The 16,125-nt window shown below is 52.8% G+C and overlaps 2 protein-coding genes across 2 annotated transcripts in view; both read right to left on the bottom strand.

Moving 5' to 3' along the window:
• Positions 1-2,931, bottom strand: part of LPAR2 (lysophosphatidic acid receptor 2) — a 6,327-nt gene extending 3,396 nt beyond the window's left edge. The window contains exon 1 of the mRNA XM_042894319.1: positions 2,747-2,931. Coding sequence (XP_042750253.1) covers positions 2,747-2,826 — 80 coding nt within the window. The 5' untranslated portion in view covers positions 2,827-2,931. The remainder of the gene's footprint in view (positions 1-2,746) is intronic.
• Positions 2,932-7,378: 4,447 nt separating this feature from the next.
• Positions 7,379-16,125, bottom strand: part of LOC122193511 (GEM interacting protein) — an 18,661-nt gene continuing 9,914 nt past the window's right edge. The window contains exons 10-21 of the mRNA XM_042894321.1: positions 15,468-15,605; positions 14,410-14,600; positions 14,069-14,172; positions 13,821-13,907; positions 13,566-13,664; positions 13,339-13,478; positions 12,164-12,352; positions 11,941-12,078; positions 11,640-11,836; positions 10,580-10,874; positions 9,161-9,272; positions 7,379-8,967 (exon numbers count right to left, since the gene is read on the bottom strand). Coding sequence (XP_042750255.1) covers positions 8,495-8,967; positions 9,161-9,272; positions 10,580-10,874; positions 11,640-11,836; positions 11,941-12,078; positions 12,164-12,352; positions 13,339-13,478; positions 13,566-13,664; positions 13,821-13,907; positions 14,069-14,172; positions 14,410-14,600; positions 15,468-15,605 — 2,163 coding nt within the window. The 3' untranslated portion in view covers positions 7,379-8,494. The remainder of the gene's footprint in view (positions 8,968-9,160; positions 9,273-10,579; positions 10,875-11,639; positions 11,837-11,940; positions 12,079-12,163; positions 12,353-13,338; positions 13,479-13,565; positions 13,665-13,820; positions 13,908-14,068; positions 14,173-14,409; positions 14,601-15,467; positions 15,606-16,125) is intronic.

The raw sequence follows: 16,125 nt of genomic DNA, 5'->3' as shown, positions 1-16,125 counted from the left end.
CTCACAGAGCCATGGAACCACAGAACCATGGAACCAGAAAACCTCACAGAACCACAGAACCTCACAGAACCGTGGAACCAAAGAACCACGGAATCACAGAACCTCGCAGAACCACGACGTCACTCCCAGCACCCCATACCTCCGGCGGTCGACCCATGAGTTCTCCATCCGTCCCCTCCAGGTCTGCAACAGTGCTGATGTTCAACACTCGTTACATCGGGGGGGAAACCTCATAGGGGGAGACGTGGAAGTGTCAGAACCCAGAGGGTATCCCGAGTCAGAGTGGAACTGTGGGGAGGATGGAGCCCAACCCCTGGGAAGGACTCTGATCATTTCCCTTCCCGTCCTACAGACACCCAGATGCAAAAGCAGGGCCTGACATGGAGGGGTTGGCAAAGCACAGAATGGGCCAGGGTGGAGGGGACCTGGAAAGGCCATCAGGTGCCACTCTCCAGCACTGGACCCCTGTTCCTTCAACCCCATTTCTATGGTTTTATGCTTCTAAAGATGACCTGCAAGGACCCTTCCACCCCAAGCACTCCATGGTTGACCTGGAAGGACCCCTCCACCCCGACCATTCCCTGGTTCCATGGTTGACCTGGAAGGACCCTTCCACCCCAACCACTCCCTGGTTGACCTGGAAGGACCCCTCCAACTCAACCATTCCCTGACTGTCCTGCAAGGACCCTTCCACCCCACCCCAGCCATTCTCCAGTTGACCCGTAGGGACCCTTCCAACCCAATCATTCCCTGGTTGACCCACAAGGACCCCTCCAACTCAACCATTCCTTGATTGGCCTGTAAGGACCTTTTGAACCCAACCCCTCCTAGGCTGACCTGTCAGGGCCCCCCCCCCCCCCCCCCCCCTGAACACTTTACCCCCCCCCCCAAACGCAGCTCAGACTCCCACTGTCCCAACAACTCCGTCCTCTGCTCCCCTGCCAGCACAGACTGCATTCCGGGACTCTGCAGCTCTCGTTAGCAGCAGGGAGGTGAGGTCATTAATCAGGCTCGTTATCGCCCGCACCCAGCACAGCATTGGGCAAACAACGCAGTCAGGTCTGGCACTGCACTGAACTTTTGATCTCTGCTGGGAAAAGGGGAGACAGAGGTACATTTATACTGGGAAAAAGGGGGAGAGGGGAGCATTTATACTGGGAAAGGGGGGAGAGGGCAGCATTTATACTGGGAAAGGGGGGAGAGGGGTACATTTATACTGGGAAAGGGGGGAGAAGGGTACGTTTATACTGGGAAAAGGGGGAGAGGTATACTGGGATGAAGGAGGAAGGGAGGAAGGCTCCAGGTTGGGAGGTAGAATTTGGGGAGAGGCCATTCTGACAGCAAAGCAGCTCCAAACTCTCAGCTCCCACCCAGCGCTTGAAAAGCAAAACCCCCAAAGGACAGCAGAGCACTGCTGAAGTCACTGCGTGGTGACACACATGGATGCCCAGGGAGGAAGGGATTGCAGTGGGACCGGGGCTCAGAGCATCCCATAATGATCCAGCCGCGCAGACATGAAGCAAAGTCGTAAATGCCATCCAACTCACATCCAACCCCGTTCACTTTTTTTTTGCCATCAAACCCCACTCACTTTTTTCTTTTTGCCATTGAACCCCATTCACTCTTTCTGCCATCCAACCCTACTGACATTTTTTTTTTTTGCCATTTAAAGCCCTTCCCCCCACACCAACGGGGATTCATCTGGCACAGTGGGCATCGTTTTGGCACAGCAGCTGCTCACCCCACGCTTTCAGTCGAGAAACCTCAAAATTTCCAAGGGAGATCCTCGTAGGGCATCCCAAACTGAAAGGAACCCATTGGGATTGCTGAGTCCAACTCCTCCTCCCAAACTTCTGAGCCAACAGCGAATTGAATCGGTGTGACACTGAGCTGGGGGGCGGGAGGGGGGGATGGGGGTACGTCCCCAGTAAGCAGCAGCAGCTGCTGTGCCTCTTGATTACCGCCCTGCAGTTAATTAGCCAGGCGACCTTGGCGCTCGGTGGCAGAGAACAACGCCACGAAGCAAAACACGATGGGGGGGAAAGGAAGAGTGTGAGCAAAATCTGTTGCTGTGATGCACAGCGGATCCGGAGGAGCCCCCAGACCCCTCCCCACGGCTCTTCACGCTCCGTGATGGGATCTTATGGGATTTCCCCCCCCCTCGCCCCCCAACCCACAGCGGCGTTGAATGGCCAAAACCAGAAGTGAACGCACTCCTCCAACTCCGCTCCCTTTCTCAATGAGAAAACACCGCAGTGGGGGCACACGGAGAGGCCATGAAAACGCATTTCCCCCCCCCCCCTCCCAGCCCTTTCCCCCCTTCCCAGCCCTCTCCCCCCCCTCTCCTCGCTCATAGAACCGCTGCCCTCCATTCACACTGAGCTCAAGAGGTTCTGTGCTGGAAATCACAGCACGAGGGGGGCCCTCCTCCCATCCCTGCCTTCCTCCCACGAATGTGAGAGGCGCTGCTCAGCCCCCCGGAGGTGTGGGAGGACGGAGCGGGGATGGACCGCTCAGATCCACAATCAGTGCTAATTAAAACTGCCTTTTATAGACCCATTGTCCCAAGCCGGCTCGCCGTCCCATTTGTTTCACGCCGCGCAAATTGATGGGCCAAAGGTTGAAAGCGCCGCTCCTTTTTTTTTTGTTGTTGTTGTTTGTGGTTCCTTTCTGGCAGAAAAAAAGAAGTGAAGAAAAGAAAAAGGACAAAGTTTTTGCTCTCTCTTCAAAATAAAGCCATTCTTACCTGCAAACACACCCACTGCATCCAGACCGCGCTTCTAGCATCGCTGTCCCCGCCGCAGGGAAGAGGGAGAGCTGTTCCATATGGAGAACCCCATCTTGGGAGGGAGGGAGGGGAGCAAAGGGCCTTTCCAAACCCAAAGAGCTGAGTGGAAAAGTTTCAGAGAGGCGTTAAGGCCGACGGCTCCCAAAGGCGAATTTGCCAGAGCTGCGATGAGCCCTTCCCTCCTTGGACCCCTCCCCTTGGGCGGATCCTCCGGGATCCCGGATCCACCCCAATCCGAGTCCTCTCCTCCTTGATGGAAGCTGGAGTCTGGTTCTGAATGTGGGCTGGAAGGAGTCGGTTCCGATCCGTCGGCATCGGGCTGGGGGGGTGGTTTCACCAGTATAAAGCACAAACTGGGCCCACCGGACCCACCTGTGCTCGGCTGCTCACTTCAGACCTGCGGTCTTCCTCAGCCTTCATCACGGAGATTTGAGGCTGAACTGAAAGGCTGAGGAATCACCAGCAGAACCAGAAGGGCTGAGGAATCACCAGCAGAACCAGCAGAGGTGGGAATGGGTCGGGAGGAGCAGCGATGGATGAGGAGAGGTTGGAATGTCAGCAGGGCAACCCTGGGGTCCGACAGAAGCTGAGCATCACACCGACCTCCTCAAGGTCTCCCTTCATTCTGCAGCCTCCATGGGCTGAAACGATGCCATGGAGCTCACGCAAGCCGCCAAAAAAAAATGCATAAAAATGAATTGGGAAGAGCTGAGCATCACCAGCTGGTTGTAAATCCACAACCTCCCAAGCAAGAGGGTGACCTGCAGAGGTTCCACCGCCCTTCACGTGGTTCCTCTGAGCAGCAAAACGTCACAGGAGCAGAGTTCTCTCCTGGGAAAGTTAAAGTTTAATGGAGTCACCTCCTTGTGGCAGAGAACCACCAAGGAGTGCTGAGAAGTGGGAACGTAACACAGGGCCAGAAATACTCATTGGAGCCAAAGCCTTTGGTCGCAGACTTCCAGTGCCATCATGACGAGGAGAAATCCGAGCTGTCAGAGTGACAGGGGCTGATCCTTCCCTCCCCACAATGTGTTTCTGATCTGCTCGTCTCCAGGATCCTTTTAGGACCCTCATTTGCCCGCTCCTTCCCTTCAGTGTTCTGTGCTGAGAGCAGTGGGTTTAAAGCTCCGCTCTGAGCCCAGCACACAAACAGCAGTGATGGGCTGTCAGAATGTCAGTGGAGAACTCAGCAGAAACCCCCAGAATTTCAAGGAAGAACCCAGCAGAACCGGCTCCCATCCACCAACACCTCAGTGATCAGGAGAGCAGAACCCAGTGGGACCAATTCTAAATCCAATGAAGAACCTCAGGACCAACACCTGGGGTGATCAGGAGAGCAGAACCCAAGCAGGACGGATTCCAAATCCAGAACAACAACAAAGAACCCAGCAGAACCGGTTCCTATCAGCCAACACATGGGTGACTGGGAGAGCAGAGCCCAGCAGGACCAGGTCCAAACCCAGAACATCAGTGATGTCCCATCCACCAACACCTGGGTGATCAGGAGAGCAGAGCCCAGCAGAATCTGTTCCCATCAGCCAACACCCAGAGCAAAGAGAGCAGAACCCAATGGAACCAGTTCCAAACCCAAAACACCAACAAAGAACCCAGCAGAACCGGTTCCTATCCATCAACACCCAGAGCAATCGGGAGAGCAGAACCCAGCAGAACCGATTCCAAACCCAGAACAACAACAGCGAGCCCAGCAGAACCAGTTCACCAGTTCCTATCCATCAACACTCAGAGCAATCGGGAGAGCAGAACCCAGTGGGACCGGTTCCAAACCCAAACCCAAATTCCAACCCCCTGCCCCAACGGCTCAGAGCTCAGACAGCCGTGGCAGCTTTGCAGCAAAGAGGCAACGGTGCATTTTTTGCAGTTCTGGGCCCCAGTGAACGCACAGAGCCCAAATTCAGGGCGAAGAGGGAGGAGAGATCAGGTTGGATCAGATCAGGGCTTGTGCAAACCCGTCCTGGGTGGTTTTGTGCTTTCAGACAGAGGGGAGAGAACATTTCTGAGCTTAACAACAGCAGTTTTTTCCTTCGTGTTTTTGCAAAAAGGGGGGTAAAAAAAGCAGGAAAAAAGAGAGCATCCATTTGCAGACTGAAGGGAGCAGAGCTGAGATTGCATCGGGTTGGAGAGAAACCAAACGCACGCATGACCCCGAGTGACCTCACCCTTCAAGGACGCGGAACTCCTCCCCCAAAAATTCACTCCTCCTGAAAACAACACCGAAAATCTGAATAATAACCCCCCAAAAACCTGACGCCATTCAGTCTCCTTTTGCAGCTGAACGATCGCCCCGGGTTGGAGCTCGGGTGCCTGAGTCCATTTGCAGCAATGCTGGAGGTGCGTTTCCCTCCCCGCTGCTGGGAGTTTCCCTTCTGTTTTAATTTATTTTTTACCCTTCTCTGATCGTTTCGCAGCCATGTTTTGCAGCATCCGCCCCTCTCCACCCCCTCCTCCGTCCCAGAAACCCCATCTGAGCACATCCTGGTGCCCAGCAGAGAGAACTCACAGGGAAATGCTTCCAAAGTCAACAGACCTCTCCTTCCCCTTCATTGCACCTCTGTTTTCTCAAGGCAGCGTTAATGGCTTTCGTGGATTTCGTGTTTTCAAAGCCAAAGGTTCTCCTTCAGCCTCACGGCTGCGACTGCTGCTGGTGGTCAGGAGGTTTTTACTTCATCCCCCCTCTCCTCTTTGCTGCGACCCTCTCCTGGAATCCTGGGAATGTTAAAGAACTCTGCAAGGAGCATCACCCCCTCCTCCCCCCCCTTTGAGCCCCTATGCCAGCAGAGCCAATTCCTCCCATTCATTCTTCCAAGCCTCAGCTGGCCCTGAGCTTCCCATTAATTCTCCTCACTTCCCAACTGGTGCAGGGGTTCCCAAATCCTCAGCGTGGCCCGATTCATCCCATTCATTCTTCCAATTCCCAGCTGGCCCTGAGATTCCCAGTAACTCCCCCATTTCTCCAACTGGTGCAGAGATTCCCAGAGCCAATTCCTCCCGTTCATTCTACCCAAGTCCCAGCTGGTGCAGAAATTCCCATTTATTCTTCCATTTCCCAACCGGTGCAGGGATTCCCATCAATTCTCCCCAATTCCCCACTGGTGCAGGGATTCCCAAACTCTCAGTGAAGATCCGTTCCTCACATTCATTCTCCCCAAGTCCCAGCTGGTGCAGAGATTCCCAGTAACTCTTCCCAGTGGGAATGGGGGTAAAGATGTGGGGATGAGGATGGGGGTGTGGTGGGAGTAGGGACAGAAATGGATTTGGTATGGGGATGAGGGTGGGGATAGGGATGGAGATGGGGGTGGAATGGGGATGGGGACAGGGATGGGGATGAGATGGGCTTGGGATGGGGATGGAGGTGGGAAAGGTGTGGGGATGGTGACAGAGGTGGGATGGGCTTGAATTGGGGGCCAGAGTGGGATGGGGATGGGGATGTGGGTGGGATGGGCTTGGGATGAGGATGAGGGTGGGCTTGAGATGGGGATGAGCTTGAGACAGGGTTGGGGATGGGATGGTTACACTGAGCTCTGAATTCACATTGACTCAGTGGGGAAAAGCAAAAGCCTGAAACAGGAAGGGAGGAAGAGAGGAAGGGAGGAAGGGAGAGAGGGAGGGAGGAAGGAAGGAAGGAAGGAAGGAAGGAATCTTGAGAAGATTTCTGTGGCTCCCCAGTATTGTATGAGGAATGCTGCTGTGCAGATCTGAGCTGCAGGGCTGGAGCTCCGTGGGGTGCTGCTGTGAAAGCAGCGTTAGTAGCCAACAGCGTGTTTGTTTTCCTTCTTTGTAGTAGAAATTAGGGACATGGCCATCAGACACTTATGGTGGTCCACAGCACAGACCCTGGAGGGTCCTTGTCCCTCCCCACACATCAGTGGGGCTGAGGTCGTTCCTTTGAAGCTCAGCTCCAGCCTAGAGGGGGTGGGAGAAGAAGAGGAAATGATGGTTCTCCTCCCTGCCAAGCTGCTTGGAAATTCAGCTTTTCTCCTGCCAACCCAAACCCCGTCCACTGCGGCCGGAGGACAGCAAATCCCCATCCAAATTCTCCCCGCACAACAACGGGTCCTGGCAGCTGTGTAGCTCTGCTTTGGCGGCTCAACCCGTGACCAAATCGCTGGCAAACAGCAAGCAACGAGGAGTTGCAGGGGGAAGGAAAGCATGTTTTCTCTAATAGCACTTCTGAATGCGTTGGAAGGGAAAGCAAAGTGCTCTACACCCCCCCTCCCCAGCTCCTCCTATGGAGGACGAACCTCTGCCTCATCTCCATCAGCAGAAGGAAATTGGAGATTTAGGAGGAGAACCATTCGGGTTCGACTGGTTCCTCGCATGGGAAAGCAACGCCTTTGTTTTGTGGGGAGCTGAGAGCACCCAGTGCTTCTAATAATAGTGCCCTGAGTGTTTGCTTAAGCTCATGGAACAAATACAGGGGAAAGTTGTAATAAAACACCCAGTAATTTATTATAGAAGCTCTACGGTCGGTGATAACTTAGTATTCAAAGCAATATATTCACAAATGTACATCGCTCCAGAGATGCAAACTCTGATAACCCAAACTGTACAGATAGGACCAAGAGATCGTCAGCGTTTCTCTTTACAGCTTTGTTAAGATAAAGGGCTGAAATGCTTTCTGCTGATGAGGTGAGAGAGGAGTTGGGTTGCTGAACCTCTTTGGATGGTTGGGAGAGCAGAGTTTTCCCTCCTGGGTTGGGAGAGCCGAAGGTTTCCCTTTAGGTTGGGAGAGCCAAAGGTTTCCCTTTGGATTCAGAGAGCAAAATGTGTTCCTTCTTGGATTGGGAGAGTGGAAGGTGTCTCTTTTTGGGTTGGAAGACGGGAAGGTTTCCCTTTGGTTGGGCAACGTGGAAGGTTTCCCTTTGGGTTGGCACCTCCACTCCTCTCCAAGTCACTGCCAACAGTGCAGCATTTTGCTGCCCAAATTTCATGCAGATTTCCTCTGCCTTTGGCTGTAACGCCATCCCACAGCACACAGTTATCCCCAGGGACGCCGTAGGAAGACTCTCCTACATGCATGCGTGTGTCACGAGATGGCACTGTAGGACCGAGTTCCTGTTGTTGCGCAGAGAATCTGCTGCAGGGAGGCAGAAATTGGGGCAATCCCCGTGCAGGTGGGATGGAGACCCAGCAAGTTGGGGTGCCCTTCTTGTAGGGTGCTGTAAGGTGAAGAGAACCCTCTCATCCACCGTGGGTTCCTCTCCTTTGTGACAAAGCCAGCCTCATAAGTAGTGCAGAGGTTGAAGATTCAAGGGGAAGAGAGCCGAATAGTTGGGAGAAATGGGAGCTGTGTGGCAGCTCTTACACTTTATCCGGCAGTGTATTTACACGTGGCTTCTTGCTGATGAACCAGTGGAAACTCCAGCAACATCCAGAGCAGAATGGTCAGCCTGGATGACCTCAGTGATCATTTCCAAGCTCTGTGATCCCACGATTCTACCCAGACCGCCCGTGTTTCCTTCACCCCTGGAACGTTGTGTGAGGAGACGTTGGGTTTGAGTTGGATTTTCCAAGCAATGAACAAATCCTGGGCTCACTCAAAGTCTGCCAGGTCAACCCAAGCCTTGTCTCCTCCCTGCGCTGCTCCTACAGATGTGGGATGCTGTTCTCACCCCACATCTCTTCTCCCTTTCTGCAGCAGCATCTCAGTGGGACTGCAGTCCTCTCCTCTCCTCCCAGCTGTTATCCTCATAGGATTTTCTCTGGGATTATCTCCGAGCCGAATTTCACCGCTTTCTCACCCGAAGAGAGCCCTGAGGATGCTGAAACCTCATCAGCTTTAAACTTGGAGACGATCCTGGCTGTTTCCTCGGTGATTTGGAAATGTTTGAGCTGTTTCCCTCGATGCCTGAGGGCGTTCATGTCCGGAGAGCTGTTCCTGCTCCTCGTCCTCTCTTCCAGGATCTCCTTCCCCATACAGGCGCTGTCAATGGGGCTGCCTTCTGCCCCAGAGTCCGTTACCATGCTGGGTGATGTGGTAGCTCTCAAGGGCAAGCTGGAAGGCTTGGGGATGTGTGGTCGTGCTTTCGGTTGCGCTCGGGCGTATTTCACGGGCTGACGGCTGAAATGGCCCCGTGGCTGCGTCCCAAAGGCTGGCTCTGAATCACTGCCTGCCTTCTCCTCCGGGTCCTCCAGCTCGGAGCCGACGCTCACATTCACCTCTGAAGACAAAGAAAATCAGAGCGTTGAGATACGTTCGCCGCGACAAATAACGTTGGCCAACGTTTCCTCTCGCTGCTAAGACGCTGGAAGTCCTGAAGCGTTACCAGACTAAAACTCCCCTTCCCAAACGTAGGAATCGGACCCATGTTTTATAGCTCTCCACCCACACCAGCATCGTGAGCAGTGCTTTACCTCCACCCTCAGAGCTCTGGGCACCGTCCAACGTGAATCCATTGATGGCTTCTCCAGAAGATGAGATATCGGACGCGTCGTCCACGCTGCAGCTGTGCTTGGAGGAGGGATTCTGTCAGGACAAAGCCACGAAGGACACTCATTTGTCATGAAGATACACTCTGCTCCCCACTTCACCCCCAGTGTCGTCGTGGCTGTGTGAATGGGGGATGGATTGAGCCGAATGGAGGTGACTGCTTGAGTTGAAAACGCCCTGATCCCTTTTGGGCTATCAGTAAGAGGGAATAGGGAGCGGGCAGAAAGTCACGGGGTTTTGGGGGCGGTCACAGAATGTGCCCCAAAGCGGTCACTGCTTCACGTAGGGCTGAGATTGTGCAGTGCTGACACAACCCGCTTCAGAGTGAGGAGGGGGGATGTCAGGAACCGAGCGGTTAATTGCAGCGCTGTCGTTAGGATGAAGTGCACGTGGGATGGAGAAGGACACGGGGACGCTTGGGAGCTGCCAGGAACCAACGTGAGTCTGCACAAAGATTGGGACACCCAGACAAGGGCTCTAGAATTCAGGGTTTTATTCGTCACAAAATGAGAGCGCCCTTAGAAGCAGCTCCCCTTCCTGAAGGTTTGCGCCACTCAGCTTTGCGAAATGGCCACAAAAACAGAAAATAGTCCAAGGCAACAGCTGTGCTTTTGGGACCCTCTTGCACGCAAGATCCACAACTCAAAGCGGGAGGCAGAGAGCCCTGAACCACAATCCAAACCCTTTCACTTTAGGAACAAAATTCCCCTTCTTTCTCCCACCGAACCAGCGGTGAAAAGGAGGGAACGGCCGCGTCCAGCTCGGATGCTGACATGTTGGGTTGGTTTTTTTCTCCAAGTGCTGGAAGATGTGCAAACCATGGTGATAAAATGGCTGTGGATCTTGGGAGGAAAGGAAAAAAGGATCCAAGGCCACTGTTCAGGAACTGAAGCAGAGGGTTCCATAGGGTTCTACAGGGGAACCCTACAGAGTTTGGGGGTCAGGAATGCAGAGGGCCCTGCTGGGTTCTACCAGGGAATCCGTTGGGTTTGGCGTGCCCATAGCTGCTTCCAAATGCTGGCGCTGCCTACAGCAGTGTCCAGAATAATTCAGCACGGAGAACCCTCCAATTTTTCAGGAATGGGGTCTAAAACGTGGAACAGAAGCACCACCCAGAGTGGTCTGAGGAGCTGATGGGTGACGCATCGCTTAGAATTCATTCCCATTCTCTCACTCCATGTGCAGCTCCTTCCTCTTGGAGTAACCCTCTGATAACAAATGCATTTTTTGGGTTTGGGGAGATTTGTTTTTTGGGGTTTTTTGTTTGTGCAAAAAGTTCTTTCTCTGCTGGTCCACCTCTACAGCAGGGTCAGTAAGCCCAGCTCAGTGTCTGCAAGCTCTACCTCTAGAGTTACACTCTGGGCTGTGATTTGGCTCCGCTGTCCTTCATCCTTCTCTGTCGGCGCTTCTTGCAAAAGGTTTTCACACCCGAGGGATAAGGATGAGGGCAGGTCCTCCATCCCAAACACCCTTTCGTAGTTCTGGATGAGAAACTCCACGATTTGGGCTTGATACCCAGAGTCAACAAGGCAGGACATGGAGACGTCGCTCCCTGAGCCCGGCCGGATCAGAGTGGGGCCAAACACGATGCCCAGGTTGTTTGGGGACATCTTGTTCTCTTCATATTTCTCTGCCACCCTGGGGAAGGGAAACAGGTCTGAACACATTGAGGATACAGACGGAATTGACCGAACCGCCCCCCATTTCACAGCAAAGAGAGAAATCCCATCTTCTACAGGGAACAGGGCTCTGATTCGTGCATGGAAATTCCAGGTACAAACATTAAAATCTGTCTGGACGGTGCAATTCTAACGTGTTCTGAGCTGGGTGAAAGGGACGCGATTTATTTTATCATTTAACTTCTTAATCTGTGCTTTATGAGGAGTTAACAGCAGGGAGCTTCTATTTCATGGTCGTTAAGGCTTTCTCCTAATTACTGCAAGACTCCTTTCCACGTCCTTCGAGGGACGGCGTTTAGAGGACACAGCTGTGATGAGTTGATGGTTGGGTTTGATGATTTTGGAGGCCTTTTCTAACCTTAGCGCTTCCATGATCCCAAAATCCCACCCCAAGGTCCAATCCCAAATTCCCACTCCAACATTGAACCCCAAAATCCAGCTGCCCAAACGCAGACCCAAAATGCCACCCCAAAATGAGTCGAATGGTTGGACTGGACGATCTCAAAGATCTTTTCCAACCTTAATGACTCTATGATCGAGTGGGCGAAAGGTCAGTGGTTGGATACAATGAACTTGGAGCTCCTTTCCAACCTTAATGAGTTTGTGATCGAGTGGGTGATGGGTCAGTGGTTGGATATAAGACCTCAGAGCTCTTTTCCAACCTTAATGACTCCGTGATAAATGCATTTTAATTTACCCTCCTCAGCACCAGCACTCTCCTCACCTGTACAGGTGTGCAATGAGATGCCGCAGAGTGTTGTAGTTGCTCCCAGGCAATTTGCTCAGCAAGTCTTTCATGCTCTGGATGGGATCTGAGGGGAAACTCGTGCAGTCCACCTTCTCTTCCCCAGCTTTTTGCAGCTCTTTGGCAAGCGCAATGAGGTTGTCGTAGAGCTGGTAAGGCAGAATGGGTCCCGAAAGCTACAACGAGAGGAGGAAGACAATGAGTTACTTCATCCCTCCGGTCCCACGCTGTGGGATGGGGTCAGCTGGGAGCTGCCCATTGGCGGATATTTGGCACCCACTTCCTTCAGGAAATGCTTCAGGACGCCGGTGATGTCGTGGGGGGAATGCTCGGAGAGCTCCACCAGGCTCCTGCCGTTCTCAAACGCTTGGCACAGCTTTTCCACCCGGGCTTTGGATCCGCTTATCCTGTAGATCCCCTGGGAGGAGAGGAGAGGGGTGGGCATTCCAGCTCCTGAGCACGAAGAGCGGAGGAGATGCTCAGCAGAACAACTCTCCGCTCACCTGCACTCCCAACGCACGAGCTTCGATTTCAGAGGTGCACTTCACCACGATGAAGGGAACCTCCTCCGGGAAGTCTCGAGGAACTTGGGTGAAGTCAATGCCAAAGAGAGGCGCCCGGTTGGGCAGCTTCTTGTGTCCGCAGGTGACCAGCAGGTTCTCCAGACACTTCTTGTGGCACGTCAGGTAGCACTGAAATGGCAGAAACTGCTTTGAGTTGTGCTCTGATTGCAGTCCAGCCTTTTGGCTACAGCTGAGCTCAGCACTGGGCCCGCTGCTCCAGGTGGGGCCTCCCTATTGCAGAGCAGAGCGGAGAAGCACCTCCCTCGTCCTGTTGGCCGTGCTCTGGGCTACGGAATCTGAGCTCCCATTAGCCTTCTTGGCCACCAGAGCACACAGCTGGCTTGTGGTCAGCTGTAGGTCAACCGTTGGTCAACCTCTTGGCCACCATCAGCCTTCTTGGCCAATGCTGACTCATGGTCATCCCGTTGGCCACCACTAGAGTCGACCTGCTGACCATTATTGGCCCTTCTTGGCCACCAGGGCACGCTGCTGGCTCACGGTCAACCCTTGGTCAACCCGTTGGCCACCACTGGAGTCGACCTGTTGACCATTATTGGCCCTTCTTGGCCACCAGGGCACGCTGCTGGCTCACGGTCAACCACCGGTCAACCGTTGGTCACCAAAGCCTTGAACCTTCTCTGCAGAGCTCCTTTTCACAGCTCAGCCCCCAACCCAGATGAATGCACGCGGTTGTTGCCCCCCAGATTCTGACCCCTCCCCCTGCCCTTGTTGAACACCATCTGGTTCATATCTGCCCAACCCTCAGACTGTCCAGGTCCCACTGAACAGCAGCATGGCCTTCTGGGGTGGCAGCCACCCCTCCCAGCTCCGTGCCACCACCAAACATTCTGTGGGCACGCTCCATCCCTTCACCCTGCTGACTGATGGAGAAATCAAACGTGACTTTCCCCATTCCCTTTTCCACCCAAGCCCCATGCTGCCTTCTTGGTACCGTTTTGGGCAGCTGGTGTCTTACTTACAGACCCAAAACTGCACCTCGTGTCAACAGAGGGGAAAAAGCACAAGATTTTATGAGGTGAGGGGAAGTGTTACGTTCCTACAGCGAGCTCCTCATCACCCCGCGGTGCCACACGAGGTGCGATGACAGCTCTCACCTCCTCACACTCGAAGCCGTTGACCATGAAAGTGTCACACTCTCTGCACTTGGTTGGTCCCCGCAGTTTCCTGAGTCGATGGGTCTGCGCTGCGCTGGAGAGGAGAGCATTCCTGAACTGCTGCTGGGATGTGCCATTTTCTGCAGGAACAGCATTAAAGCATGAGGAGGAGTCGGTACGTCAGCGGGAAAGCACAGTTTGCCATCTGGTCAGTCTGTGCTGCTCACCGTTTTCAGAAGTTTGCAGTGAATCTCTCTCTTCAAAGTCATCCGAGGAGGACATGGTGCCCGTGGACGAAGCTTTCAGCAATTTCCTGGTGGAGTTTCCTTGAGATAAGAGAAAATACAAAGAGCTGTTCCCATCCTCGTGATCTCCTTTGCGGTTTGGTGTCTGCTCCATTCCCATCCTCGAGGGTTTTTTAGTTTATTGTGTTGGGTTTTTCGTTTGTTTGTTTGTTTGTTTGCATCTTGTGCAGCTCTCACCTGGACTGGAGCTGGGAGAATCCAGGGATCGTGACTCACAGCTCCCACCGAGGCTCTCCGTGTCGCTGCAGAGGGATTTGTTCACACCTACAGAAGGCAGACATGGTGACCAAACACCCCCAGCAAACCTTGGGGTAACGGCTGAGAATCGCAACTGGATAACAGCAGCATTTAAATGAAGCGATAGGAGCTCAAATTAAAAAGAAAAAAACAGGTTTTTTTTCTTCAATTCAACCCACTCTATTCACCATTTGGGGAGATCTGCCTTCTGGGTGCGTCCTCTGGGGTGCTCCCATCCTTGCTGCATCCCGTGTAATGCAGCGGTGTCTTCTTTTTGTGGCTGGGAGGAGACCTGGGGAGGGATTGCAAATGGTTTTCTGTCAGTGCAGGATAAGGAATGGCATCTCATGGTGGAGATGCTTTCTGGTTACCGGAGGTAAAGCATCCGTTTCAATCCGGTTATGAGGTATAAGCTGAGTTTTCAAGGAAACTAAACACTAAACTAAAAAAAAAAAAAGCATTTGGCTGATGGAATTCCACCTGCAGGGAAAGCACTGAAGCAACCCAGCTTCAACCCATTTCTTCTCACCTCTGCCCTCCAGAAGAGAACGGCTCGAACTCAAAATGCTCCATGGGAATGTCTTTCTTCTGCAGAGCCTGGATGAACTCCAGGTATTTCTCACCCACTCTGTATGGCTTGCAGACCTCATACAGGTGCTGGTATCCCACTGGAATCCGTTCTGACTGAGTCTGCCTCTGCTTAAACATCCTCAACGTGACCTTATTGGAAAAGGAGGGGATGAAAACTGCGTTTTTTGCCCAGGTGCTTTTTCTTCTCTTGGACCTCATTGGATTGGCTTGAAGGTTTCTTCCAACCCAACACTCCACGGTTCTGTGAGCCTTAAGGTCCTCTCCAATCCGTTCCATGATTCTGTGATCTTTAGGGTCCCATCCAACCCAACCCACTCCACAATTCTAAGGTTCTGTGATCCCTGGGGTTCCTTCCAACGCACTGCTGCTCAGTGGTCTCCAACCCATTCCATGGCTCCATAATCTTTACCTTTCCAACCCAACCATTCTATGGTTCTATGATCTTTAGGGTCCATCCTAACTCACTCCATGGTTTTGCTGTTCCATGATCTTTAGGGTCCTTTCACATCCATTCCGTGGTTCTGTGACCTTCAGGATCCCTTCCAAACCAACTCACTCCATGCTTCCATGGTTCTATGATATTTAGGATCCCTTCCAACTCAACCACTCCACGGTTCTATGGTTCTGTGATCTTTAAGGACCCTTCCAACCCAACCCACTCTGTGATTCTATGATCTTTAAGGTCTCTTCCATCCCTACCTATCCTATGATACTTCTGCTTAATGCTTTCATTCTCTTCTAAGGATGGGGGTACAGGAGCGGGGCATAGAAATTATCTGTGACTCTTTGTTTTCCTGTGGGTATCCACCCTCCAACCAGCAATAACTGCATACATTTCAAGCAACAGATAAGTCCAGAGCACTCTCTAATTTCACCTGCTGGGGAATGCCCAAACAAAGGGAGGTTCCACAGTAAAACACACAAGAACCTCATGGCCTTATCCCAAAGAGTGTTTCTCTCTGACACGAGGATCGAAGGAGAATTTACGAGACGTACCCACGTCAGCACCTCATCTCCTTGGTAAATGAGCTTCCGAATGTGGGAGACGATCCGCGCTCGCACCTTCTCCAGTTCCTGGCGCCGAAAGTTGGCGTCGCTGATGCACGTCTTGTACAAAGATTCTGCCTCCAGAACCTGCGTGTGGTGAGAAGCAGAGAAAGGAGGAGAACGTCAGCGGGATGGGAGGGAAGCAGGAGGAACAGCAGCTGGCTCCAAGCTCCTCACCTCACTGTAGAAACAGAATGGGTTGGGTTGGAAGGGACCTTAAAGATTATGGGACCTTGGAATGGGCTGGGTTGGAAGGGTCCTTATAGATCATAGAACCATAGAATGGTTGGGGTTGGAAGGGTCCTTAAAGATCACAGAACCGGAGAAATGTTTGGGGTTGGGTTGGAGGTGTCCTTATGGATCACAGAACAATAGAATGGTTTGGGGTTGAGTCGGAAGTGTCCTTGAAGATCACAGAACCGTGGGACCATAGAATGGTTGGGTTGGAAGAGTCATTAAAGATCACAGAACAATGGAACCATCGAAAGGTTGGGTTGGAAGGGTCCTTATAGATCACAGAACCGTGGAGCCATAGAGTGGTTGGGTTGGAAGGGTTCCTGTAGATCATAGAACAATAGAATGGTTTGGGGTTGGGTTGGAAGGGTCC

The sequence above is a fragment of the Lagopus leucura genome, unplaced genomic scaffold (genome assembly GCF_019238085.1).
Source record: "Lagopus leucura isolate 7727_CA_CO unplaced genomic scaffold, USGS_WTPT01 223-1_obj-0_obj, whole genome shotgun sequence".
Lineage (NCBI taxonomy): Eukaryota > Metazoa > Chordata > Aves > Galliformes > Phasianidae > Lagopus > Lagopus leucura.
This window is presented reverse-complemented; position numbering and strand designations above follow the sequence as displayed.